The 27,471-nt window shown below is 45.3% G+C and overlaps 1 protein-coding gene across 2 annotated transcripts in view; it reads right to left on the reverse strand.

Moving 5' to 3' along the window:
* The window catches only part of ZNRF3 (zinc and ring finger 3), a 153,150-nt gene that overhangs the window by 33,324 nt on the left and 92,355 nt on the right, over positions 1–27,471 (reverse strand). For both annotated transcript variants that reach the window (XM_042911489.1, XM_042911490.1), the window contains one exon: positions 24,635–24,760. In XM_042911489.1, coding sequence (XP_042767423.1) covers positions 24,635–24,760 — 126 coding nt within the window. The remainder of the gene's footprint in view (positions 1–24,634; positions 24,761–27,471) is intronic.

The following is a 27,471-nucleotide window of genomic DNA, read 5'->3' on the forward strand; positions in this document are numbered from 1 at the left end:
GTAATTAGAGTGACGCTTCTCAGCTCTTCCTAGGGGCAAGATCTGGGCTTGGATCCTCACTGTTGTCACAGGAGCACTCGGGGTGTCTATATGACTTTACAGCAACCTGGAAATGACCACTGAAGAAAAAAAAAATAGGGCAAAGATGTTTAGGGAACAAAAATTAAGACTTTTGCACTGTTTTTTTTCTGAGCATGGAGATACTCTTAACATTATTTTTTTTTAGTTTTTTTTTTGTTTGTTTGTTTATTTTGAGAGAGAGAGATAGAAAGAGTGAGCAGGAGAGGGGGAGAGAGAGAGAAAATCCCAAGCAGGCTCTGCACCATCAGAATGGAACGCGACATGGGGCTCAAACCCATGAACTGTGAGATCATGACCTGAGCCAAAACCAAGAGTCGGGTGCCTAACCGAATAAGCCACCCAGGCGCCCCTATTCTTAACATTATTAACAATGTTTGGCTGTCCTAGTAAAGACTACCATCAAAATTCTGTAATGCCTGTGGTTGCTTATGGAAGAGAATGGTGTATGCTCTGATCCAGGCCCCCCAGGCCCGCCCCACCGAGGTCCTCATGCTAATGTAGTAAAGAAGCATTGCCATAAATCTAGTATTATTCAATTTACTCCATATCATCATGCTTATGGCCTACAATCTAAAAATCTGTGACAGATTTCAGTTCTTGACATCTGAGTTCCTTTGCAAATTCACTGTCATTACAAGTTTAGCAGGCAACGATCCAAGTTGTTCTTCAGGTACAAGTACGAGGTGACATGCAAATGATCAGCTCTCTCTGCGCCCTTTCAGTTTGATACAGCTTTAAATTAGCTATGAGTATAACCTGGCAAAGATCTGCCAGAACAACAAAGGTAGAGTTGCTATCACCTTCTGCCATGTAAGCACCACACCTTCCCAAAGAACAACAGACTAAATCAAGGACATGATGGTTAAGGTTTTCTTTGGTCTTATCTTTTTAAAAGGATCAACGTGGCATCTAAAAACTCAGTTTTCTTTTTATTTCTGGATCTACCTGTTGCCCAATGACTTTAGTTTTTTGTTTTTTGTTTTGACAGAGAGGGAGAAAGTGAGCGAGGGGCAGAGAGAGAAAGAGAATCTCAGGAGAGGCAGAGAGAGAGGGAGGAAGAGAGAGAGAGAGAGGGAAGAAGAGAGAGAGGAAAGAAGAGAGAGAGGGAAGGAGAGAGAGAGAAGGAGAAACAGAGAGAGAGAGAAGTGGGGCTCACTTGAAGCGGGGTCGATGCAGGGCTCGAACTCATGAACCATGAGACCATGACCTGAGCCAAATCCGACACTTAACTGACTGAGCCACCCAGCTGCCCTTTAAGTAGTTTCTCCAAGCACCACTGAAAAGTAAACCAAGAAGGAGGAATTGGAACAGGGACAGTTAGTAACAGTGGGGTCACAGCACTTCACGGTCCTCGTTTTGCCAGGCAGCAAACAGATCGGGCCATTTTTCTCCAGCAGGCTGCAGTGGCCTAACCACAAGCACAGAGCTGAAAAAGAAACATCTTGGGATTCCCTGAAACCTAACTTTAGACAGTATGAGCAAGCTGAGGACTTCTGGGAAAGAAATGCAGCGGACACACGCGTCCGGCACATGACAAGCAGGAATGGGTGGCTCCCCACCAGTGGCAGGGGGGCAGGAGGGGGCGGGTGTAGACTACTGGTTAGGAGTCTCTCAGTCTGCCCTTTCACGTACGCAGAAATGGAACAACCACCACCTGTAGGCTCAACTTCTTTGTTCAAAGGACAGAAGTGATGAAAGAAGTGAGAAAGAAGAAACAAGGTGGTCTGGGAAGAGCAGGTCTGAAGTTAACTTGGGGTCTGGACAGACTTGGTGGCTGCGGCTAAGTCTCTTCCTCTGAGATTCCGTGCATTCATCTGACAGTATCAACCAGCTCACAGACTTGGGAACATAAACAGTAAAGAAGACTCTGGACAAGCCCAGCCTGGGGCTCAACGTGGAGCATAATGGTTCAGGAGGAGCATCCTTCCTATAGGTGACTCAAACATGTGCAATTTCCCCTCACAGATTCTTGAAGCCATTTAGGCACGAGCGTCCTGTACCAGCACTGAACTTCATGACAAAGAAGTTAACAGCCCTCAGTAACAGTAATGCATAGAGTACTTGGCCAGACGAAATTCTCACGCCTCCCTCCCACGCTTACCACGGGAAGGGCGACGGCTGCCTCAAGGAACAACTGTCCTGAAAGGCTGAAAAGGGACATCAGTAGTGCTCATTTTAGTTATCCAGAATTGTCTAAAACCGGTTCTATAATTTACTGACAGCCTGATACTCTGGACCCAGAGAACACTGCTCACTTGCCTTTCTAGGACCAAAGAGCAATCAAAAAGAGCGAGAGCATCAGTTCTAAGCCCTTGAAAGGGTACCTGGGCAAGTCAATGATAACCCAACAACAAAGCTAAACTACACTGAACTGGTGCACGCAGGTCCTCCACATATGTGATGCTTGTGGATATCTGGGGAACTGACAGGTGATCAGTTTGAAAAAGAGCATGGCCCCTCCACTTCACTGCCTAGATCAAACGAGGAAAAGGAACATGTGGAAGGCAGAAGAGATAAGAGGCACCCGCCACCCATTTCAAATCTGACCTTGGCCTTGGTGCCTCAGAGCTGCCCTTCTCCCTTAACTGCTTTGCATTTTGTTCACACTTCTGTTCTCCTCTGGGACTTAAGAAACTTCATGTGCAGTCTAAGCATGGATTTAAGAGTCTCATGGGGTGGGAGGTGGGGGTGGGGGCAGTACGAGATCCAACTTGGCCAACAACTTCAAAGACCGGCCAATCCAGGTGACCCAGCCTCTCAGGCCCAGACCAAGCTCTTTGTTTTGGGTTAAGCTGGTGGCAGGGTCCCCCGGCTGTGGTGGGCCCACATTGTCGGCTTGTTGCTTCTTTCCCAAAAGAGGATCTTGTTACAAAGAGAAGCTGGAAATTTCTTTGCACACAAGCAGAGACATGGCGGCCCTGCAAAGGCCCCAGGGTAAGGATTAAAGAAAAACAAAATAGAAACCCTTCCATCTCTAATTAGGGTCTTCATTTGCCAAAGTGCCATTCCCCAGCAGGAGGATTTACATTCAGGCCGTTGCTTGGAGTTACTTGGAAAACCTCTCCCAGCAGGTTGGTTCCTCGGTTCGGGCTCCTCTGAGCCAACAGTTTCTGGTTACTTGGAGTAGAGCTGCCTGCATATTGTTTTAACTGGCCTGGCTTCTGCAGCCAGCTTAGCTGTGTGAACAATCTCCCATTCAGAACCCAAAGATAAAAGCACAGTTTAGTTGAGAAATCTTTTTTCTTTCTCTTTTTCTTTCTTTCTTTCTTTTTTTTTTTTTTTTTTTTAACTTGGGAATTATAGGTTTTGGAGCTAGCATTATTTCTCTCATACACAAGAGTGTTTTTCCCCCTCCGTCTTGGTTCTCCGCCAGCAAAGGCTGCATCCTGGAGTCCAGCCAGCCGCCAGCCCCCACTTCCTTGCCATTCACACCGTGGGGCTGGTGGCAGCTGGCCATGGAGGCGGACAGGAGATCCCCATTTGCAAGAGGTTCATCACAGAATAGTGTAGCCAGCTTGCTGGACCCCTGCGGCCAGCCTAGGGCACCTTCTGTGCAGTTCCTATCAATTCTCTGTATCTACAACTGCACATCTTCTAACACACACATCAAGAGTCTGGCCCAAGAAGCAAGATTTCTGTTCCCTTCTGGAATTCACAGGACAAGAGTAAATCACGAACCAAGGCTGAGTAGCAAGATATGTTTGTATAACCTTCTATGTGTAAAAAATGTTACATGATGATGAATTAAGGAGCAAGCACAAAAAAGAGAAGAGACACCAAAGGCACAGGCAACAAAAGAAGAAAAAACACAGAAAGTGGGTTTCCTCAAGATTAAAAACTTTTGCTTTAATTAAAAGATACTACCAGAGTGAAAGGGGACTCACAAAATAGGCGAAAATATCTGCAAATCATATAGCAAAAAAGGGATTAATACCTAGAATACATAAAGAACTCCTACAACTCAACAACAACAAAACAAACAACTGGATTAAAAAATGGGCAAAGGACCTGAATAGTTCTTCTCTGCAGAAGTTACACAAATAGCCAATGAGCACATGAAAATATGCTCAGCATCATCAGTCATTAGGAAAATGCAAGTCAAACTTCAAGGAGAAAACACCTCATCCCCTTAAGATGGCGATTATTAAAAACAAAAGACTCAGACAACAATAAGTGCTGATAGGATGTGGAGAAACTGAAACCCTTGTATATTGCTGGTGGGAATGTAAAATGGTGCAACTCTTGTGGAAAATGGTGTGGTGATTCTTCAATGCATCAAGCATGGAATTACCATATGATCCAGCAATTCCAATTCTGGGTCTATATTCAAAGTAGGGCCTTGAAGAGACATGTGTATACCTAAGTCCACCGTCATAAAAGGTGGAAACCACTCAGATGTCCCTCGAAGAATGAAAGCAGAAACAAATGTGGTATATACATACAACGGACTATTATCCAAGCATAAAAAGGAAATTCTGATACATGCTATAGCATGGGTGAATCTTGAAGACATTGTGCTAAGTGAAAAGCATACACAAGGACAAATACATGATTCCACTTAAAAAAAAATTTTTTTAATGTTTATTTTTCACAGAGAGAAAGAGAGACAGAGTAGGAGCAGGGGAGGGGCAGAGAGAACAGGAGACACAGAATCCGAAGCAGGCTCCAGGCTCTGAGCTGTCAGCACAGAGACCGACATGGGGCCTGAACTCATGGACCGTGAGATCATGACCTGAGCTGAAGTTGGTCGCTTAATCAATTGAGCCACCCAGGTGCCCCTTTATATGATTCCACTCCACTTAGATGAGATACCTACAGTAGTCAAATTCAGAGAGACAGAAAGGAGAACAGTGGGTGCCAGGGGCTGCAAGAGGAGGAATGGGGAGTTAGTGTATGTAAGGGGGTAGTTTCAGGTGGAGAAGATAAAAAATTCAGGAGATGGATGGTGGTGATAGTTGCACAACAACATGAATATACTTAATGCCACAGAATTGTACACTTAGAAATGGTTAAGGGGCGCCTGGGTAGCTCAGTTGGTTGGCCGTCCAACTTTGGCTCAGGTCATGATCTCATGGCTCGTGAGTTTGAGCCTGCTTCCGATTCTGTGTCTCCCTCTCTCTCTGCCCCTAACCCACTTGCATTCTGTCTCTGTCTCTCTCAAAAATAAATAAACATTAAAAAAAAATTTTTTTTTAAAGAAATGGTTAAAATGGTAACTTTTCGTTATCTATACTGAATCATTATTTGGCGGGGGGGGGGGCGGGTAGGATGCAGGATGAAAAGAATTAACACACAAAGGAAAATTAGGGTCCTGTTTATGTTTCATGTTGACTAGGCAAGTTCTACCAAGTACCAACTTTAGCTCATTCCTGTAAAAATTCTCTCAGATTTCACATTTTAATTTCTCTAATAACACTAGGTTTTATCCCTCTCTTTCACTTAAATGGCCATCGAACAGCAAAATATGACAATATCACAGAAATGTCCAAACTGGTGATCTACTTCTAGATCTCAGTACGTCCTGTTCCCTCTGCTGGGAACATGCTCCCCTCCCCTCCACTGAACGCTCCTATTCTGCACACCTCTTGAAAGACTCCCTGGAAATGCCTTCTCTGCCAAGGGGGTCTTCTGCCTGCTAAAACCATGAGGCCTGCTAAAACCATGAGGCCAAGGGGGTCTGCCAAGGGGGTCTTCTGCCTGCTAAAACCATGAGGCCACTCTTTCTGACTGGCCCTGGGATACACCATACGTTATTCCTGTTCCTGTTAGCCCTGCATTTGTGATTTCCTACCCATCCTTTCCTTACCCCAAACCCATCCGTTCTTGAAGGTTCTGTTTCATCTCTTCTTAGAAGCCTTCCCCACTAACGCCCTACTGGTCCAGAAAGAAATCTGGGAGAAAGTGATGTCTAAGCCAAGACCTGAGGGGAGTCCATCCCGGTTCTGTCCCCGTGATGGCCTTGCCGTGCCTAAAAGGGTGGGTGGAGCAATGTGGACACGCCACAGCTGCTTGCTGAACATGAAGGGACCAGGACAACCAGGGCAAAGAAGTGTTTAGGTAGCTGTACTTCTGAAATAGCAGGTAAATTTAACATCACCTACATACTCATACTTTAAATTACAAACCCTATAGCTCAACAACTGAATACACTTTCTTGGTTAACAAAAAAGATTGACCATCTAGATAATCACAGCCACAGAACTCAATTGGACAAACAACAGAACTCAGTTGAAGAATCAATTACAAGTGGTGAGAGGCATCCGACTTCTTAATCCTTCTAGTAAAGCTGCCAACAAGAATAGCCACTGGCGTAACTGATGAAAAACCAACAGCCTTCTTCCAAAGAACCACTAAATGCAAGTCCAGGGCCATCACCAAGGCACTCTTCACCCACATGGATCTTGATGGCACCCAGTCCATCCCATGCCCCTCCCCATTTAGTTTTGTCCAGAGGACACACAGAAAGAAAGGGGTACTCATTTTTTTTAGCCTTGAAGAGCCATGTTCAAGTTAGACAGGGTTCAGGTTAGACACTGGGGAGAAAAGAAAGACCTGAAACTCAAAAGGTTCAAATGAATCCAGATTGTAAACCCTCTTTCCTAGTTTCTTCAAGACATGCGCCTGACACCTAAAAGAGCCAAAGTAAATCATGCGACCATTAATTTCTGCATGTCAGGTCAGATAAAGAATCTGGAGGAGTTAGTTTAGAACATGGAATAAGAGAAGCCATCACTTCCAGGAAGAGCACTAGCTATCAGCAGACTCAGGATTCCACAACCAACGTGTGGCTGTGGGGCCCTAGCCAGTCTCTGAATAGTTCAGGGTCTTCAGCTCCCACTGGTAACAATACAATTTGGAGCATGGACTCTGCCCACCAAACCGGGACATGGTAGTGATGACATTTTTGAACACAGAGAAATTGTGCCATCCTCGTACGCCCTTCCTCGTCGTCTGAGCACACAAGTGGGAGAGGTACAATTTCAGATAGTTCTGTAAAAAGGAAAGAAACAGAGTTTTTGCAGATGGGGAAAATGAGCAAAAGAAAAAGAGGGCATATGACCAAAATATTACAAAAGGTGAAGATTGGTAGGAAACTGAGAGTTCGAGAAACATCCAGTTTCCCACCCATGCTCTCTGTGGTTCAGTAAGCCCAAGGCAGAACTGAACATCCTGAGCTCCAAGTGAGGGGGGCTGGCCTGGCGTCTAAAATATAAGCTCTTCAGAGAATATTCACCTTTGAATTCCTGCATCATCATGCAGCAGCACCCCACGATCACGAAACCACTGATTCTTTCTCTCCAGTCACATGTGAGGAGCTTCATTCCTTTGCGCCGTTCAATGAACAAGCAAAAACCAACTTCAAGCCCAGTGGGCCACTCCTCAGGCATCCGTGGCCCAGGAAACGGGGACACATACCCTCACCACCCAGCCCCAGGGTGAGGAAGCCAGTGCCACCTGCCCCGATTTTATTCTCTGCTGGCCCCAAAGACCTCAGTCTGGCTGAGAAAGTCCCACATGAAGTCCGGGTCCACTACCTGTCCCAATCCAAGTCTTCCTCTTTTTTCCCCTCTCCCACCCCAAATGAGGCCACCTCTTCTCCTTTATAGGCTTTGCTCTTTTCTTTAATTTCAGAAAGGCTCCCAAACTCTTAGCAAACTATAATCTCCATATCCCATCAAAACCTGCAAGGGCACATATGAGACTCACGGGCCATGGTGTGTGCACATCCACGCGCTCTGCTGAGGGGTATTTCTGTGAAGTAACACAGCGACGGTCGGCAGAGGCAAGGTTTTCCTCCTGGCAAGCAAGGGTCAGAGGCCTGGCTCCGAGAAGCCGCTTATTGTGTGGCCGCCCGGGGCAGGCAGCAGCGAGGGGAAAGGTTCCCTTTGAAGCACATGGCGCTAAGAGCTTCCCAGTGACCATGGAAACAGGCGCAGTGGGTTCCCAGCCTGAGAACCAGAGAGAGCAGCCGTGATTCAAACACAAAACACACACAGGGTCTGAAAAGCAGAGACAGGAGGGGGCAGGGTGAGGGGCAGGCAGCCCGGGCTGGCAGGAACTGAGCGGCTCCCTGGTAGGAAAATCTGGCCAATGAAGCTGAGCAGGTTCACGGGGTTTCCTTTTCATTCGGGGCTTTCTTCCCGCTCCCGTCATTGCCCCTCGGGTCCTATTCAGCACCTCATCAGATCAGTAGAGCCGGGCCTTTGGCTGGCCTGCTGGCGGCAGGGCCTGAAACCGGCGGGAGGTGATCAAAGGAGCCGCCAGTGCAGCCGCCACCCTCCTCCCTCCTCCCTGCCCGCCTGCTCGCCCTCCTAGGATGAGGCCCTGCCAAGGTGATCCAGTGGAAGCCACTGGGGGAGGGCAAGGAAGAGAGGCAGCTTTTCTGTCTGCCCTTCTGTTAGAAGAGACACAAAGCACAGCTTGAACAGAGACACGCCACTAGCAGGTCAGAGCTCCCTCCTCCTGGGATGTCTCTGTTCTTAAACCAGGCAACGGGGAAGCCACCCAGACTGGCAGGCTTGGGATGCACTTGGATGCCCAGATCCTGAGCCCAAAAGACTAGCAGCCCTGAGACATGCTGCTTCTCGACCCTCTTTTTACAACTGCCTGTCTCCCAGGCCTAGAGATGGATGAAGTTACACTGGAGCAGGTGTCCGAGATTCTGTGCCCCATTTCTTCAGGGTTCTAATTTTAAAGGGGTGAAAAAGGGGCACCTGGGTGGCTCAGTCAGTTAAGCACCTGACTCTTGGTTTTGGTTCGGGTCATGATCTCACAGTTTGTGAGTTTGAGCCCCACATTGGGCTCAGTGGCTGCTGGTGCAGAGTCTGCTTGCGATTCTCTCTCTCTCCCTTTCTCTTTGCCCCTCCCCTGCTCTCTCTCTCTCTCTCTCTCAAAATAAATAAATAAACTTAAAAATAAAACAAAATAAAATAAAATAAAGTAAAATGGGAGAAAAAGCTATCTGGGAATTCTTCAGCCAGAAGAGGAAGCAACATCATTAGGATCTGTGGAGGAGAACATCTCCCACTTACTGACAAATATCTTTACTCTCGGGTGGGGCTGGATCGAAGTCCAAGTGTCCTATCTGGCACAGGGTCAGCCAGGACCAGAGACAGAAGCGAGCCTACTTCTCGGCCGAGCCTTGCTGCCATCGCCCCGCAAAGGCAGCCTCCAGCCCTGACCAGTGTCTCTTGAGGAAGACAGTGTTTGGACAGGCCTGTAATTTGAGAAGCCCATTAGGTGCATTCTCCCTTTCTTACCTTTGTTGGGCTGCCAAAATATTTACTTGACTTCTTAACTCTAAATCTCTGAAACACACCTGCACTGCCTAAAACAGGCAATTTTCTTATTTTCTCTTATTCAGAGAAGAGAGCCCAACCTAAGCACTGACGACGAGCACACAGAGGGATGAAGAGGGTGGGGGCCTGGTAAGAGATGCAGCTTTAAATAATACAACCGCTTTTTTTTTTTTTTTTAATTTTTTAATGTTTATTTCTTTTTGAGAGGGAAAGAGAGACAGAGGTGAGCGGGGGAGGGGCAGACAGAGGGGGAGGCACAGAATCCGAAGCAGGCTCCAGGCTCTGAGCTGTCAGCACAGAGCCTGATGCGGGGCTCAAACTCACAACTGTGAGATCGTGACCTGGGCCGAAGTCGGACGCTTAACCAACTGAGCCACCCAGGCGCCCCTTACAACTGCTTCTTAAGAGATGAGTGTCACTGCATTTGTCTTTGGCGGGGAGTTGGGGGGGAGGGTAGGGTGCAGTCTGTGGGGCAGCCTGGACAGTTGAAAGCAATTCCACAGGTAATCCTTTTGCAAAACAAACTGATTCAATTTTGACCTTTAAGGAAGCGTCCCTTTCCATGCCAAGTAAAAATTCTGTGTGTTAGCCAGCTACGCTTGTTTTTGGTTTTTGGTTTTTTTTAATCGCAATCGTGATATAAGAGCCAACAACACAGTAATATCAGCAGAAGGACTGAAGGCTGCATGACAGGAAACATGTCGTGCTCAAACAATGAAGAGTATTTGCAGGGCGTTCCATGAATTTCAGATGATGTAAATGACCCAGAATGACTATAAATTTTTTTGGTCTCTTCTTGGTGCTTCTGGCATCACAAAAAAGAACTTGGGTAACTAGTCTCAGTTCTAGTAAGTGTGAAGCCGCTGCACAAGCGTCTCCCCTTGCCTCGTGAGCCTATCAGCTCCCGTCCTGCCAGGCACTCTCTGAAGCACGCACTTGCCAAGGCTGAGTGGCCTGAAGTCAGACCTTCCAGATAGACTGTGCTTTATGGGTAGAACTCAACAGAAGGTTCCCTGCACTGCCTGTTGGTGCTGTTTTTAGGAGTAGAGAATCCTGGTCAGTGACCCCCAAAGGCACCTACACCCCCTTCTGAGAACAAGAGCCTAGCCAGGAGAGGAATTATTTTCAGTCTGGTGCTCCTCAGCAGACGTTTGAGAGGAAAACTATTTTGGAAACATTTGCTAGATACTGAATATTCTAAAACGGGACTTCTGAGCTGTTATCTTTTCAAAGGCACAGCAGGGTGGGAGTCTTACTGACAGCTGTCACTCGCCTACGTCCTTTCCGTAGATTTCAAAAATGGCACCTCTCTTACTTTTGTTTTGACAGACTGTCTTGTCTTCCCTACTTAGGCTTGCCAGAATATAATCTTAAAGCCATAAGGAACTGGGTCCCTAAGGCTGGTCTGCAGGAACATCCCCATTCATGGGTACTTGCTGTGATTCCAGGAAGGGGCAGGCCAGTGTCTTCCAGAACCATCATTAGCTACAAAAAAGGAGGACGCTGGGCAGTAGCTCTGTGGTCTTTCCATATTTTCAACCCAGCCATTCAGCTATTAAGCTGGAACTGAAGGTCTGATCGCTGACATGCCTAGCCACCCACCATCATGCTGCTGCCATAGGGTATGTGGAGACTGTTGTGGCTTAGATGTCCCAGGTAAAATCAAAGTGTCTGGGAAAGCAGGACCAGCAACAGAGAGAGACCAATGCTTCCTGGCCTTCTGCTAACTTTAAGCTTCAGGAGGGAAAGAGAGAATAAATTCTTTATGACAAATCCCAGAAGGCCCTTAAGTATATGACCATGTAAAATACCACAGTAAGGACAACTATGAAGTGAAACAATGAGCCTTCCTTCCAACGGTTTCTTAGATAGGATACTAAAAGCATAAGCAACCAAAAAAACAAAAAAAAACCAAAAAAAAACCAAAAACAAAAACAAAAACAAACAAACAAAAAAACCAAAAACCAAACAGATCAGCTGGGCTTTGTGAAAACTCTTGCACAGCAAAGGCCACCATCAAGAAAGTAAAAAGAAAACCCACAGAATGGGAGAAAATATTTAGAAACCATATATCTGATAAGGGATGTGTATCTAGGATATATAGTGAACTCTCACAACTCAATAATAGATAAATTACCCATTTTTAAACAATGGGCAAAGGATCTGGATAGACACTTCTCCAAAGAAGATAAACAAACTTTCAATAAGCACGTGAAAAGACGCTCAACATCATTCACCATCAGGGAAATGCGAATCAAGACCGCAATGAGATACTACTTCATACCCACTAGGATGACTGTAATCAAAAAGACAGATAATAACAAGTCCTGGCTAGGCTGTGGAGAAATCACACACTGCTGGTAATAACGCAGAATGTGTGGCCACTTTGGGAAACGGTCTATGGCAGTTCCTCAAAAAGTTAAACACAGAGTTACCACATGACCCAGCAATTCCACTCTGAGTTATTTACCCGAAAGAAATGAAGACCTAAGTCTACATAAACTCTCGTACACAAATGGTCACAAAAGTATGATTCTTAATGACCAAAGAGTTAGAACAATCTAAATGTCTATTCACCCATAAAGACACCAAAGACCACATATTGTGTGATTCCACTGATGGGAAACGTCCAGAAGGAAAGGGAGATGACTGCAAAAGGATAAAGGGTTTCTTTAGGGGATGATGAAAACATTGATAAGGGACTTGGATCTGTAGTATATAAAGAACATGAAAATACAAAAGTTGATAGTAATGGTTGCACAATTCTATGAATATACTAAAAACAACTGTACACTTAAAAAAATGGTTAAGCCTTCACGTGAGAACAATCTCATCAGTCGTTTCTGTTCTGTTTCTGTACAAAATCCATCTAAATGCATATTTCCAGAACAGAAATGGGTAGGGAAGTTTGGTGGTGAGACAATCTTGGGCAATTTGAAGTTGAAATAGGTTTTGTAGTTGGTATTAACCATAGTACACATTTGCCAATAGAAAATAATGTGCAGGGGCGCCTGGGTGGCTCAGTGGGTTAGGCATTCGGCTCTGGATTTTGGCTCAGGTCATGATTTCAAGGTCATGATATCGAGCCCCAGTTGGTTCTGCATTGGGTGTGGGGCCTGCTTCAGAGTCTCTCTCTCTCTCTCTCTCTCTCTCTCTCTCTCTCTCTCTCCTCTCCTCTCCTCTCCCCCTCTCCCTCCCTCCCTCCCTCCCTACTTGTGTGCATGCTCCCCCCCCCAAAAAATAAATAAATAAATAAATAAATAAATAAATAAATAAATAAATAAAATAAACAGCGTGGCACTGGCCCAAAATGGGATAAAGAATTTATTTGACAGTAGATAATGCAGGATATGACCCTACTATAGAATTCAGGAGAACAAAGTATATTACTCTTTTCAAGGAGGAAGATAAATAAAATGAAGGAAATAACTTAAAAGGTGTTGTTAGAACTTTGAGAGAGAGAGACAGAGAGAGAGAGAGAGAGACTCTACTTAGCCACTCCCTGATATTACACATCAAAATAAATTTTGAGTCATTTAAAGATGTGATACATTAAAAGGAAAACAGCAATCACAGAAAAAATAGAAAAGGCAAAAATGACTCTAAGTTTGCAAGAGAGGGAACAGAATAATTAAGTTTAGAAGCAAGAGAAGAAATCAGGAAGGAATCACAATCATGTAAAAATTTTAAACTCTTGCATGCCAAGAAAGCTAAATAAATAGAGATAAGTAAATTAAAGGGCCAGTTTAAAAATACTCCAAATGACAAGCAATGAATACAACACTATAAAAAAAAAAACTACATTAAGATCCATTCTTATAAAAGAGCAAGGGACTGGAATAGAAAACTCACAAGGGAGGAAAGTTAATTAGCAGATGGAAAAATGCTTGGAGTTTAATATTTGCCAATAATCAAGGACATGCAAACAAAAACAATGAAGTACTATGTTTACTGTTTGAATTACTAAAAAAAGATGTGTTCATGATAAAACTTGCATTGTTTATGTGAAAAATGATTCACTTTTTTTTTTTTTTTGGCAGGGTAAACTGAGGAACTTTCCTGGAAAGCAATTTGTAACTGTTTGCATCAAGAGTCATAAAAAATGTTCATATCCTTTGATCTGTAATCTCCTCTTGGAATATTACCATAAGGGAATAATTCAAAAAGAAGGAAAAAAAAGAAGCCCATCCTACATAAATATAGGTTTCAGTTTGGTTTATTTATAAGGATTAAAAATAAAACAGAAGTGATTCAATTCTTGAACCCTAGGGTAAATGGTCAACTAAATCATGATATAGGCTATTGTCACAGGAAGCGGCCATTAAAATTACAGGTTATGAAAATAATAGCAAATTGGTAAAATCATTAGTATATGTTATTAAGTTCGAAAAGGCAGAATAGATGTGTATACTTTCACAATAATTACATTAGAAATCTGGCTCAGAGGAGACTGGAAGGGAAAAAATTAAAACTGACAAGTAACCTGTATTAAAGGAGACAATCAAAGATGTTTTTTTTTCCCCTTCTATTTTCAAATTCCCCACAATTAATTGTTTCACGCAACAAACATCTACTGAGTGCCTACTATAATGTGCTAGGCACTGTTCTTGGCACTGGGAATATAAGAATGGTAGTAAAAATTATTAGATGGTTTACACTAAAAAAAAAAAAAAAAAAGACAAAAGGACCAGAAAATTCTGTTATAGTTACAAAATTCTGTTATAGTTACAAAAACAGTTACAAAAAAATTTTTATAGTTAAAAAAATTAATGCTATAATTTTGGGTATACTTTTAAAATTAGGGGTTATAAAAACTAGATTCTATCAGTTGAAACTCTGAAAAAAGGAAAAACATTAAGAAAATAACTCACTTTAAAAAACCAACCTACTGTGTTTACAAAGAGCTGAAAAAGAAAGCTTCTAGCTAAGGACTTTAAAACTGGGTTTCTAAAAATCAAGCCAAGGTAACAGAAGTTCCTTGCATGCTTCACATTCTTTTCTCTGAGGTTCATTTAAAAGTTGATACATTTGTGAAAATCCATCAGCATTACGTTAATGTGTAATAGTGAAAGTCAAGTGCCTTTATACATCCCGAGAAATAGCCCAGGTTCTTCAGATTAACTAGAATTTTATTTTACCCAGCGGTGCTTAGGACAACTGGAATGTGTTGAAACTCATTATTTTTATAACTAACAAAAATGATGCAGAATTTAAAGTATTTCAGTATCCCAAAGGAATTGTTTAGACTGTCTCAAACTTAGAACACAAAAAGCATTAGTCAGAACACACAACCCCATGTCGGATTTGGAAAACAAGATCACCAAAACAGAAATGGTACCTTTCATCAAATAAAATATGGTGCTTTTGGGAAAGAAAACAAACACAAAAGACACATTAAGGAAAAGAAATTGCATTTGTCTGCAGATGAAACCGGTCTTGTGATCAAGAGTAGCAGCCGGATCTTGCCAACATCCCCATTCCTCTGTACCCAGTGGGGGATCTCTGCCCAGGTTGGGGTGTGGTACTCTCCTGCACAGGTGCAACTGAAGCGCACTAAAATGTGCAATGGCCTGGGTGGCTCAGTCGGTTAAGCGTCTGATTCTTGACTTGGGCTCAGGTCAAGATCTCAGCGTTTGTGGGTTCAAGCCCCGCATCAGGCTCTGTGCTGACAGAAAGGAGCTTACTTGGGATCTTCTGTCTCCCTCTCTCTCTGTCCCTCCCCTGCTCATGCTCTCTCTTTCTCTCATAAAATAAATAAACTTTAAAAATAAAATAAAACGTGCAATGGTCAAACTTGGTGGGTAGGCTTGCCAGGGGCTTGGTAGACGGTAAATCAATTACATGCAGCCAATATCAAGATAACCCCCAAAATGTGAAATGCCCATGGACATGGCCAGAAACACATGCAAGTGACTGACAGCCCACTGCTGCTTATTTGGGTTAATTCACACACATGGCCAGGCATGGGCAAGGCCCCTCAGAGGAAAGAGAGCAGATGGGATTTGGGGGCTTACCCCCAAGTGTGAGAGATTCAGGTCACCAGACTTGGGACTGGTATTATACATATTATAATGACTTACTATGTTAGGTTCTAACTTTTTATACTTCAAAACGGCCTCTCAAAAGAAGACAAGGACATTAGCTATTTTTGATGGGCTTTTCCACTGGCCTGCAACACCATCCCTAGTTTCCTGGGGCAGCCTCATTTGTGACCCTGGTTCAGCTGAGAGCCTGGTTCAACTCGGGGGGACAACGGCTAGCAGGAGTGTCCATGAGCCAGGCTTCCCCCAGTCTGGGGAGGTGGCTGGCAGCCTGTGCTTCTTGGGCTGGGAGACAAACTATTTGTTCTATTCACCCACTGTATCTTCAAAACTCCCTTAAGCCTCTCAGTGGATTTCAAATAATGGTTTTGGTTAGCCTTTTATAGCTGAAAATGTCTCAGATCAACTTTAAAAAAAAAAAAAAAAAGGTATTGTGCTTAATATAGCATTTTAACTAAGAAGTTCCTGGAAGATTTAGGTAAAGAAGAAAAGCATCAAATTAAAAGTTTGTGACTTTCACATCAGACATGTGACCTTAGAAGAAAAGTGGTATTCCCTGAGTCTTTCCTTTTTCCATTCATATCATGCCAATCTTTTCCTCCTGATCTGATTTCTTTTACTAAGTTCCTTTCCTGCTTTCCTTTTTAACCAAATATGGGAGGTATTTACCCAAGCATTCCCTAAAATAAATCTGAAGAGCCTTCCAAACTTCCTCTCCAACAACAAACCCACCTCAGCTCACCTTAGAAAAAGCGCTTTCATCCGCTTGGTAGGGCAAGTTTAGAGAAGGAAGGAAACTGATATTTGTGGAGAATGAACACATTCCAAAAACTCGGCATACATTATATTTTTTAATCATCACAACTATCTTGCCAGAGGGGGGATATGGAGAAATGGAGGCAAAGACAGATTAACTGGCCTAAAGCTAGTTCCAGCTACTACCGGAGTGGAAGAATTACCGTTTGCACCTAGTGCGTAGGGCTTCAAGATCTGGGCTCTCTCTATTCTTCCCTCGGAAACATGAACATGCTGGAACACTGCACCCGCACCTCACCAGGACCCACCACAAAAAGGCTACCGTGAACCTGTCATTATACTGGAGGGCACTGGGGCAGGGAAGGGAATGAGGGAGGAGGAAGTGGAATTTAAGGTCTTCTTAGGGAGATAAAACTTGCCCATTATGATAGCACAGGGTGTCTCATCTGGGACACTAGTGACACGTGAGGCCAGATGATTCTTTGTCGGGTGTGGGCGGGGGGGGGGCGGATGCCGACCTGTGCACTGCAGGCTGCTGAGCAGCATCCTTGGCTTCTACCCACTGTGTGTCAGTAGCACCCCAACCCCTACCCCCAATCCCTTGTGGGTGCTTTTGTCAGAAGACCAAAAATATCCCAGGGCTTTGCCAAATGTCCCCGGGGCGGGCTGGGAGGGAGGCCACACCTCCAGTTGAGAACCACTGTGGTAAGAGGACTCAGAAGACATGCCCTGAGAAGGTCTGACTCAGGTAAGTGTCCTGAAGCACAGGGTGCTCCCAGGGATATGCCCACAACGCGCCATCGCCAGAGTGCCCCACGCGCTTCCCTGACACCAATGCCTGTGATGGGGACCTGCTGCCTCTGACACCCCGCTGACCCTGCCGCCTTCTCCCCTTTCCCACAGCAAGTCAGACCCAGGATTTCAGTGCCACCATTCCACTGGAGACGGAAATCTCATGCTCAAGAGTGCTAAGCTGGGCTTGGCCTAAGGGCCAGGGCACACAGGCACCCACCTGAGGACATGCACATCTGTGACCAAACACCCAAATGAGAAGGGCATGCTGAAGGACAAGCCCCCTCACCCTCCAGCCTACAGGCTCTTCAATAGCTCTGCAGTCAGACCCAACTTCCCACATGGTTTTGCCTTAAGCAAAGGCCTATCTAGTTAAGCCCTGTCATTGAAGGCTAAGGCTGAAGGTTCTATTCCAATGCAAGCCTCAAAGATACTGAGATCTTTTTTAGTTGATGACTTTCCATTGGAATTCGTTTTTCAGTTACTTGTTATTAAATATGGGAAACAGCAACCCATTAGTTTTACTCAAATTACTTAAAGTCTAGAACCAACACTCTTGACTCCAATAGTGCAGAAGAGAATCACCTCCTGACAACACATTCACCTCTAGTTCCTGCACTGTTCTCTAGTTTCTGCTCATCTTGGCTAACTTTTTAATAGGGCGTTTCCCTCAGCCAAGCTCTAGGAGGTTATCTTAGAGTGGGGACCTCATGCTAGCTCAGTGCACTCAAATCTCGGGTCTCCTTTCGCATTCTCGAAAACGAATCCCAAAGAACTTGTGTTTCTGTGGGTGACATCTATTGATATTCACCATATTAGGAATTAAAACTGAGAAACACTTTTTTTTTAATGTTTTTACTTATTTTTGAGAGAGCACCAGTGGGGGGAGGGGAGAGAAAGGCAGACACAGGCTCTGACGCAGGCTCCATGCTGATAGCAGGGAGCTGGATGCGGGGCTCAAACTACGAACCGGGAGATCATGACCTGAGCCCAAGTCAGACGCTAAATCGACTGAACCACCCAGGTGCCCTTATTTATTTATTTTTAAGTAAACTCTACACCCAACATGGGATTCAAACTCAGCACCCTGAGATTCACCTGGGATTCAAACTGAGCACCCTGCATGCTCTACAGACTGCCAGCCAGACACTCTAAAACTGAGAAATCCTTAAAACACAGAAGATATGAGTACATGTCCCATTAGCTGACAGAACAAAGAAGTCATCACACAAAATGATGCCTCTGGAGAACCCTACACCATATGCTTGTGAGGGAATGAGTGATTCGGCAAGTGACATCTTAGCATTATTATGAAACAGCTCTGGTCTTGTGGGACCACCTGTCCCACACCTGTCCAGGTACCTAAGGGTACCCTGACCTCATGGTGCGAACTGGTGGGCTAAATTACCACCTACACTATGATTTTACCAGCTTTGACTTTTACCAGAGAACCCAGAGAGACAATGCCCAGGAAAGACAAGCCCTAGTTCAGAGAGGCTTGGCCAAACAAAACCCATTCATCATCATGAATTCTCTATTTTAGGAGTCGCTCTTTGAAAGAGAAGTAAGAGGGGCACCTGGGTGGCTCAGTCGGTTAAGTGTCTGACTCCTGATTTTGGCTCAGGTCATGATCTCATGATTGTGAAATCGAGCCCCATGTAGGGCTCTGTGCTGAGCGTGGAGCCTGCTTGAGGTTCTCTCCATCTTCCTCAGCCCCTCCCCTACTTGTGCTGACTCTCTTTCTCAAAAATAAATGTAAATTAAAAAAAAAAAAAAAAAGCAAGAAGGATAAGTAAGAATTTTTCCTGGGCAGAGCCCCATGTACAAAGAAGGATTTGGTCTCTGTCCTCAATTGCTCCTGGCTCCTCTATAACAGGCCTTACGTGATGCACGGTTTGCTTTTCCCCCAGGACCCAGCAGAAGTGGTCATCAGCCATGGTGGGACTATGCTCCATCACTTCAGGGATATAATGCTTCCTTTTTCTATACACACTGCCAACAGACTGGGGAAATGTGAAGGCAAACACGAGTGTCCTCAGCAATGTCACTGGCTTGAGTCTCACCAAAGCATTTATGAGAACTGATGTCCGGGCACCACCCTGATCCTTCCACCTCCAACTAGCCTGGGGAATAAAGACTAAAGTCCTTAACCTGAAAGCCTCTTCCTTCCCCAGCAACTTTCAACGCCCCTTGAAGAACTTCTTTGCTCCCTTTCTTTCTGCCCTGTTCTTGGAGGTTGTTCCCCCATCTTTCCCTGTCTCACACAGCCCCTCTCTCTAAAACCCATCTGCCACTTCCAGCCCCATAGACTCGCTCCTCCTCATCATTACTATCTATACCAGGGATTGGCGGTCAGCTCAGGGCAAGAAGAATGAACTCTTTATGTTACACATGGACCAGAGAAGTCCCTTCCAATTGGTGCTTCTCTGAATGACTCAGGATAAATTGAGGACATCACCTAGCAGCTAACGATCCCATACATGACTTGGCGACTACAGGGGGCTGCTTAGGGACAGTAGCCTAGCACTGTCCCCCACCAGCTGTCTTCTCGAGAACACTTCATCCTCTAACCCCCCACACATGGCTGGGCAGGAAGCTAAGTTCTGTGTGTTCCCAGCCCCAGATCACATCCGACCAGACTAAAAGTGACCACCTGGTCCACAATGGGCCGACAAATCTTTTTTCTAGAATCCTGTAGGCTTGAAAACAAGACAGTGTCAGACCCAGGGATATTGGGGGGCTATGTCTCCTACCAAGCAGGTGGAGAGAGGGAGGGAGGGAGGGAGGGAGAGAGAGGGAGGGAGAGGGAGAGGGAGAGGGAGAGGGAGAGGGAGAGGGAGAGGGAGAGGGAGAGGGAGAGGGAGAGGGAGAGGGAGAGGCAGAGGGAGAGGCAGAGGGAGAGGCAGAGGGAGAGGCAGAGGGAGAGGGAGGGAGGGAGAGAGGGAGGGAGGGAGGGAGAGAGAGAGAGAGAGAGAGGAATAAAAGCAGATATATACAGAAGACCTGGGGAGGGGCCACTGGCACTGAGCCCAGAGTCAGCTATTCTAGAAGAGCAGCAGCCACCCAGGAGCCTCAAGAGCAAATCCCCTTTGGCTAAACGCAGCTCAAGCTGGGTCTCTGTTAAGTGGAACCAACAGTCCTAACTAAGCCAGTGACTCCTGAAAAGCATCGATTTTTAGCTACAAATTGGTGAAGACAAAAGGGGGCAAAGGGGAGAAACTAACATAGGTGAGGCGGCAGAACAGTCTTTATCTCAGATCTCAGGTCAGCGACTTGGGAGCTGTTTGCTCTTACGTTATGTAGAGAATGTCTCGGGGACTTGATTTCCTCATGGTAAAACGGGAATCTGGACACGATCTCAAAGCCAGTCTGAAAACGAAAGATGCTGCAGAGAAAGCTCCTACCTAGCGCTGAGCCAGCACCTAACACATGATGGCTGCTTTTATGTTCTCCTCAGGCACGAGCCCCAAGCATAAGGGCCCCAGAACTGAAGTGACCTCTCTGAGGTGGCTCTGCTAGAGCTGGGTCTCTTTGACCCGAAACTCCCTGCCTTTCTTGTCTCAATTCATAATTTCCTCACGCTGTCCTCCTAAGTACCAGAAAGAGCTGGTCCATGCCTGTTGACTGTCCTGTCTTTCAAAACCCTCCGTAAGAGTCCAGTGCAAGGTGGGATGAGGGGGAGGAGAGGTTTATTCTGTGTCCATTTATGGAATCTGGGCCAGGCGGGCTTTGTTAGAAACTCCAACACATCCTCTGTGTTCCTGCCATGAGACCCTCAGTTACGTGGATGGATCATAGGAACTGAAGCTGGTAAAGTCAACCTTCAAAATTCTTGCCAGTCCCAGAAGATGTTGAATAAACACTGTTTGAATTGAAGGCTTAAAATGCCCAGGGGATGAGCATAGATTCCTGTACTGTGGGGACGGTTGAAGACCCTTACTTTTAGTAGTAAGCTGCTCAGAAATGTCAATTTTATTCTATTTTAAAAACCGAGTCTGTCCTTCAATGCTGCATAGAGAACCTCCCCGAACTAGAATCTCAAGGGAAGAGATTTTAAATGACACAGAAGCTCAAAATGTTAGAAGAGTAAGGAGCCCATAACAGCCTCTTAACACAAAGTGAAAGAGAAAGGCTCAGAAAGCCAAGAGATTTGTTCTGGGTCTGGTGTGATGCAGGGCCTGGCCTCGTGCCCCAGCTGGCTACATCCTTGTAGGGGGCTCCCTCTCACCCCAACTCTACCTCCCTAGCTGATCCCACTGTCTGCCCTGCCTCCTGCAGAACTGAAAAGATTATAAGGAGAAGATCATAAATCATTTTTTCTCTCATGAGTTTATAGTGTTCCCTTCTGAGGAGTTCAAAAGCATTCAGTAATAAACCAAGGTGATGAGTTTATGTCTTTTGCTTTTAAAACGAAACTTTATTTGAACTCCTGGAGAGGCATTTACAGGTTTTTAATTTAGGACATTCCTCTCTTGTTTCAACATTTCGCCCCATGGCATTTTCTGTGGGCGGGTAGGTGATGAGGGTAAGGGCTGGGGGAGGGAGAGGGGTCTGTGTCTGGCCCTCCCCTGTTCTCCCACAGGCTCTTCTGAGTGCCTGACACAGTCCTCCCTTCTATGGTTTTCAGCAAGTCTCAACATCTATATGGAGGAGTCCCTCCTCCCACCCCCATGTTGACTTGGCTGTAATCTCTTCCTTTTGTGCTTCTCTCCACTGCCCACCGCCTTCTTGCCATAGCCACTGAGAGCAAAGAAATGAGAGAAAAGCATGCTATCTGCAGGAGACAGGGCTGCCCATGAGGATCACTGTGCTTTTCTTTATCCTAGTCCCTTGCTACTGCCCTTGGGATTTAAAAAAAAAAAAGGGGGGGGGGGGCACAGTTAGCAAAGATAATAAAAGGGAAGCTGAGAACAACTACACTTTAAAATGAGAAATGAAGGGGCACCTGGGTGGCTCAGTCAGTTAAGTGTCCGACCTTGGTTCAGGTCATGATCTCGCCATTCCCCAGTTTGAGCCCCACGCTGGCCTCTGTGCTGACAGCTTGGAGCCTGGAGCCTGCTTCAAATTCCGTGTCTCGTTCTCTGTCTCTGCTCCTCTCCTGCTTGCACTCTGTGTCTATCTCTCAAAAATAAACATTTAAAAAATAAATAAAATAAAATAAAATAAAATAAAATAAAATAAAATAAAATAAAATAAAATAAGAAATGAAAAGGGGAGCCTGGGTAGCTCAGTCGGTTAAGTGTCCGACTTCAGCTCAGGTCATGATCTCACAGTTTGTGAGTTCGAGCTTCATGTCGGGCTCTGTGCTGACAGCTTGGAGCCTAGAGCCTGCTTCAGATTCTGTGTCTCCTTCTCTCTCTGTCCCCGCCCTGCTCGCCTTCTGTCTCTCTCCCTCTCAAAAAAAACCAAACGGTAAAAATTTTTTAAAATGAGAAATGAAAAGAGAGAGGAAGGAAGGAAGGTAGAAAGAAAAAAAAAAAGGGAGGGAAAGAGAGAAAGAGAGAGAGAGAGAGAGAGAGAGAGAGAGATGAATGAGTCATCACACCTCCTTACAGACCCAGGCTCTAAACAAATGCGAAACTGTCTTGCTTTGTCTGGCCCAAGCGTTTTTGCTAATGATTTTATTCAGGTGCTAAGTCAAATTTCGGGAACTAACCACGTGTAAATACTGCCTGGCCACCACACAGCTTTTCCAACCAGAGACGTGGCGGGGGGAGGGAGGGCTGTTGCTTGCAAGCAGGTAGAACCACACACTTAGCTTCGGGGCCCCGGCATTCAATAAATATTTGGTGAATGAATAAACCTGAGAAGTACTTAATGATTCAATATATGTCTAGGGTTTTTATTCCCCCTGGCTTCACAGGCCAGCAGGCCAAACCATACAAACCTCTTCAAGTAAAACCACTACATGGTTGTTCTAGGTGGAGAAGGTAACAAGCGGGTTCTCCAAGCGACTTCAACAGCACTGAGCCATCGAAGAACAATGGGGTGTCCCTGGGAGCACTGTTCCAACCCACTTGTAGACACAACAGATGCAAAGGCAGAGCTCCACTGGGCTGGAGCAAAACAAATTAAGTCAAGCTGCTGGGCCCTGCATAGCAGCAGCTTAAGTGTAGGAGAAAATATTATAGGAGAAGTGTTCTGCCCACAAGGAAAGCAGTGTTCCTAACCTTTGGATGTAGCTGGCATTTCTCCTAGGAAAACACTACAGTATTCTCAAAGGGGTCGCGGCTCTCCTAGCATCATTAAGCAGCTCTGGCCGACTATTTAAACGATGAAGTATCAGGGCCTGGGTCACCTAAAACACCTTGATTTGACTTCATGAACTGTAAACCAGACAGGTAATAATTCCTGGGTTGTCTCCCCCCCCCCCCCTTATAAAAGGGCAGGAGAACTTGACAAGTGCTCAAGAAGCTATTCAGAAGACAAGAGGGGCATGAAAATCCTAGCCTAGACCCATAATGGTCTCCTGGACCGAAAGCCTTTCATGAGACACTGCCTGGGGCATCTTGGAGTCTGGAAAAGGCTCCCCCTAAAATACCCTGCATCAAAACCATCTCTCTTCTCCTGCCTGGATCATCAAGAGGTCAGGAATCAGGACGTTTTTTTCCCCTGCCCCCCAGCTGTCTCCCCATGGTACCTAAACAGCACCTTCTGAGATTATAGAAAAAAATTCAGGCAGTAACACTATCCTTAGGAGATACCACCTTTCCTCTAACTAGAATTCTAATAACTTTCTTCAAACCTTTCCCTTTAACAAAATGATCCAGTTTAAAACAGATGGCCATCTGTCATATTTTAAGATCACTGATGGATAGTTTTCCCACAATAAATTTCTTTCTATCTTCACACTGCAGCCGGAGATAAAGCTGACCTTCTTGGCTAACGAGTCTCTCATTTCGTGCTTCTAAATGGGATGGCAGCAACCAATGGCAGCAAAAATGTTTTGAAAGCTTACTCTGCTGGTCGTTTGTATCTCATCTCTCCTCCTAACCATCCTCTGAGGTAAGTTCTAATATAGGACCATAATTGCCGTCTGCCATTCTGAAACCAAAAAAGCTCTAAAAACCCAGGAGTTTTTCCAGAACTTACTTGGCAGCAAAACTTAATGAACCTGAACTCATTTAGAGGCAAAGTTGCCCTGAACTAACACGAGATTTTAGTTATCCCGCTTAATGTGAATATCCATACAGGTTGCTACACAAATATGGAGGTGTTTAATGATGAAGGAGTGCCCCAGATCTCCTGGGGGTTACTTAATAGAAAGTATGTACAGCCTTAACACCTTTCTAAATTCCCCAAATCTCAGAGTTCTGACACCTCTGTACCCAAGGGTATAAGGTAGTGTGAATCTCTATTATGAAACCATTACACAGATAAGAAGCTGAGACTCCTGGAGGGGAAGTGACTTGCCTAAAGTCACAGAGTGGACAAGAGGTGGAGCCGACTCTGAGGCTGGCAGGCTCCGTCACAGTCCAAGCTTGGAAGCACCATGGTGGGCTGCCACAGGACATGTCTTAGTCCTTATCCCCACACGGGTCAGCTGGGAGAGACGGCTGTGCTGGGATGGCTCTTCTCTGTAACCACCTATGTGAGGAACTGATGAAATGGGAGAGCAGAGAACACCAGTCGGAATCAGAGAGATTCAAAGGGCCTGGCGCTTACCTTGCCCAGGACAGTGAGGCATGGTTTTGGGTCCAGTTCTGGCTGTTCCAGCTTCACTACTCCTACCCAGCCATATTCATACAAGTCCTCTTCGTCATTGTTATTACATAGGCCCAGGGGGTGCATCTAGAAAGCAAAATAGAAAGAAAGCTTCAATACACAGGCCACAGACATGCTTGACTCACACTGTAAATGTCTTCGACTCAACAGTCAAAAGTAACCTCAACTCTTAACTGGGGGGTGGAGGAGGGTGTTGATTTTATGGATGATTTCTCACTGCTGGTTTTGTTTTTTTTTTAAGTTGATGCATTTATTTAAGAAATCTTTACACCCAATGTGGGGCACGAACCCATGACCCCCAAATCACAAGTCACATGTTCCTTGGACTGAGCCAGCCAGGCTCCCCGCTTTCTCACTGCTTTGTAAGGGGTGGTTACCCAAAGCGGACATCACCCGATGGAATGCAGGCAAAGAAAAATAGCATACCTCCCATATACATACCAATCTAAATTTCTGTGAAATATCATAACATTAAGCAGCAATTACAGATGAGATTATCTAGGTTAGTATCCTTGTCTGTTTGGCTTCTAGACCTTAATGACACATCTACTTCAAGTTATGCAAAAGGACCTGGAAACACATTCAGGAGTTTATGGAAAGACCCCTGGACATACAGCAGAATCACCAGTATAATTAACAAGCTGTTTAAAAGGCTACCCCTGGCTATTGGGAAACAGATGAAATCCTTTGAGGCTTTTCTCAAAATGGGCAAAGCAGAAAATAAAAAAAAAAAAAGAAGAGAGGCATCGTCACATTTTCGCTAGCAAAGTGCAGTCAGTGGGAGTCTAAAAACAGAACAATCCTGAAGTTTGTGCTCACGGTTCTTTCTATTATTGAGTTTCAATAGGCCCTGGAATCCCCAGTAACAATCTGAGAGGAGGAAATCCTCATGGATAAACTAACTTATCAAGAAATTAATGAGTCTAGTACAGCGCTAAACTCTAACTAACTGGAAGAAACGTGTCTTCAGATTCGTGGCATGTTAGAGACACAAGAGAGACCTAAGAATCCATTGTGGTTGACAGAATGATATCCTCCAAAGCTGGCCTCCAAAAGCTGGAAAAGACAAGAAACAGATTCTCCCAAGAGCCTCCTGGAGGAATGCTGCGTACAGATCCATTTTCAACTTCTGACCTCCAGAACTCAAGGGAATACATTTGTGTTGCTTTAAGCCACTAAGTTTATAGTAACTTGTTATAGCAGCAAATAGGAAACTAAAACACTCTCTTTACTCCCCGCCCCCACTCATTTTATAGATGAGAACAGAAGTTCAAGGTAAGTAGCTTTTCCAAGACAAGAGAGCCAGCAAGTGGCCATACCCACAGGTGACCTGGCTCTCAGATTCACAGCCTGTTGCCTTCCCACTCTACTTGCTTAACTTTACTGTCCCTTCCTCCAAGAGCTAGTCATCTGACTAGGGGAGAAAGACTAAGTGATAAAATCTTTAGGGGAAAATGTTGCCAGTTCTAAATTCTGCGGTAGTAGAGTTGCAACATGAATGTAGTGTGGGCAGCAAGAGTTGCTGGAATGTTCGGGGAAGCCCTGTGCCTGGCCGCTGAGCTAAGCTTCAAGGAAGAGTCAGATTGGTCAAGGGAAAAAGGAGAGAGCAGGCTGGTGTTCCAAGCCTGGGGAGGCAGAGCTAAGGGCTCTAGGGGGAAGAGGAACAAGACCAGTCTGATGAGTCTGAAGGGTCACGGTCTACACCAAGAAGGAAAGAAACACACTCGAAAACTGGAAAGGTGTTTGGACACGAAGACAATACCACAGGTTCCTTGGGCAGAAGAGTGGCACACTGACAATGGTTTCTTCTGGAAGTGGTGTGCCCGGCCTCAAGGGGCATCAGGATTGGAGGAGTGAAGGGTGCAGCCCAGAGATGAAAGAATCTTGGCAATTCAATGGAGCGACAGGTGGGGGTTTCACGAGCCCATAAGGCCGGTGAGCACAGGGTGCTACAAGGGGGTGGCCAGTAGCTATCTCTCTAGTGGGTGAGGAATGACCCATCCCCTGGGAATTGCAACACATGAAACAGACAGCCCCAGGACATCCAATTTTTGCATGAGTCCTCGGGCTGGAAGATCTTGCCCGAAAGGCATATGAAGATTCCCCGAAGAGCCCAGCCCACTCTGACATGTTTGGTGGTTATTAAAAGATGAGTGGCCTGAAGTGAAGACCTCTGATGGGAGAGAGAGGAGGGGTGAGGGTGTTAAATCCAACTGTGTGCCAACAGCCTGTCACTTCCACTGCCACAAAAGGGCTCCCAGCCTGGCTCGAGCCAGCTTCCTGAAATCCCAGGCCATTTCATGGCCATGGCAACTGCACCACTGACCCTTTTCCACAGTATTCCAGGATATTTTTAACCTGGCCACAGGACTTGGAGGTTTCCAGATGGAGAGCTGCTTTCTGTTACTTACACACGAATGAGGTTTGGCCAATGATGAAGAACTACACTGGTGGGGGGGAGTGGGGGGGGGGGGAGGGGAAGAGGTATTATGCACGTCTAAGATCTTGTATCTGATTCCACCGATAGGAAATGTCCAGAATAGGCAAATCCATAGAAATGGAAAGCAGGTTTGTGGTTGCTAGGGCTGAGGGAGGGAGAAATGGGGAGTGACTGCTTAATGGGTCCAGGGTTTCCTTTTGGGATCATGAAAATGTTCTGGAATCAGAGGATGGTGATGGACGCACAACACTGTGAATGGACTAAATGCCTCTCAACTATATACTTTAAAATGGTTTAAATGGTGAATTTTATAGAAATTTTTCCAACAATAAAAAAG

Source organism: Panthera leo, chromosome D3, assembly GCF_018350215.1.
Source record: "Panthera leo isolate Ple1 chromosome D3, P.leo_Ple1_pat1.1, whole genome shotgun sequence".
NCBI classification, from domain to species: domain Eukaryota; kingdom Metazoa; phylum Chordata; class Mammalia; order Carnivora; family Felidae; genus Panthera; species Panthera leo.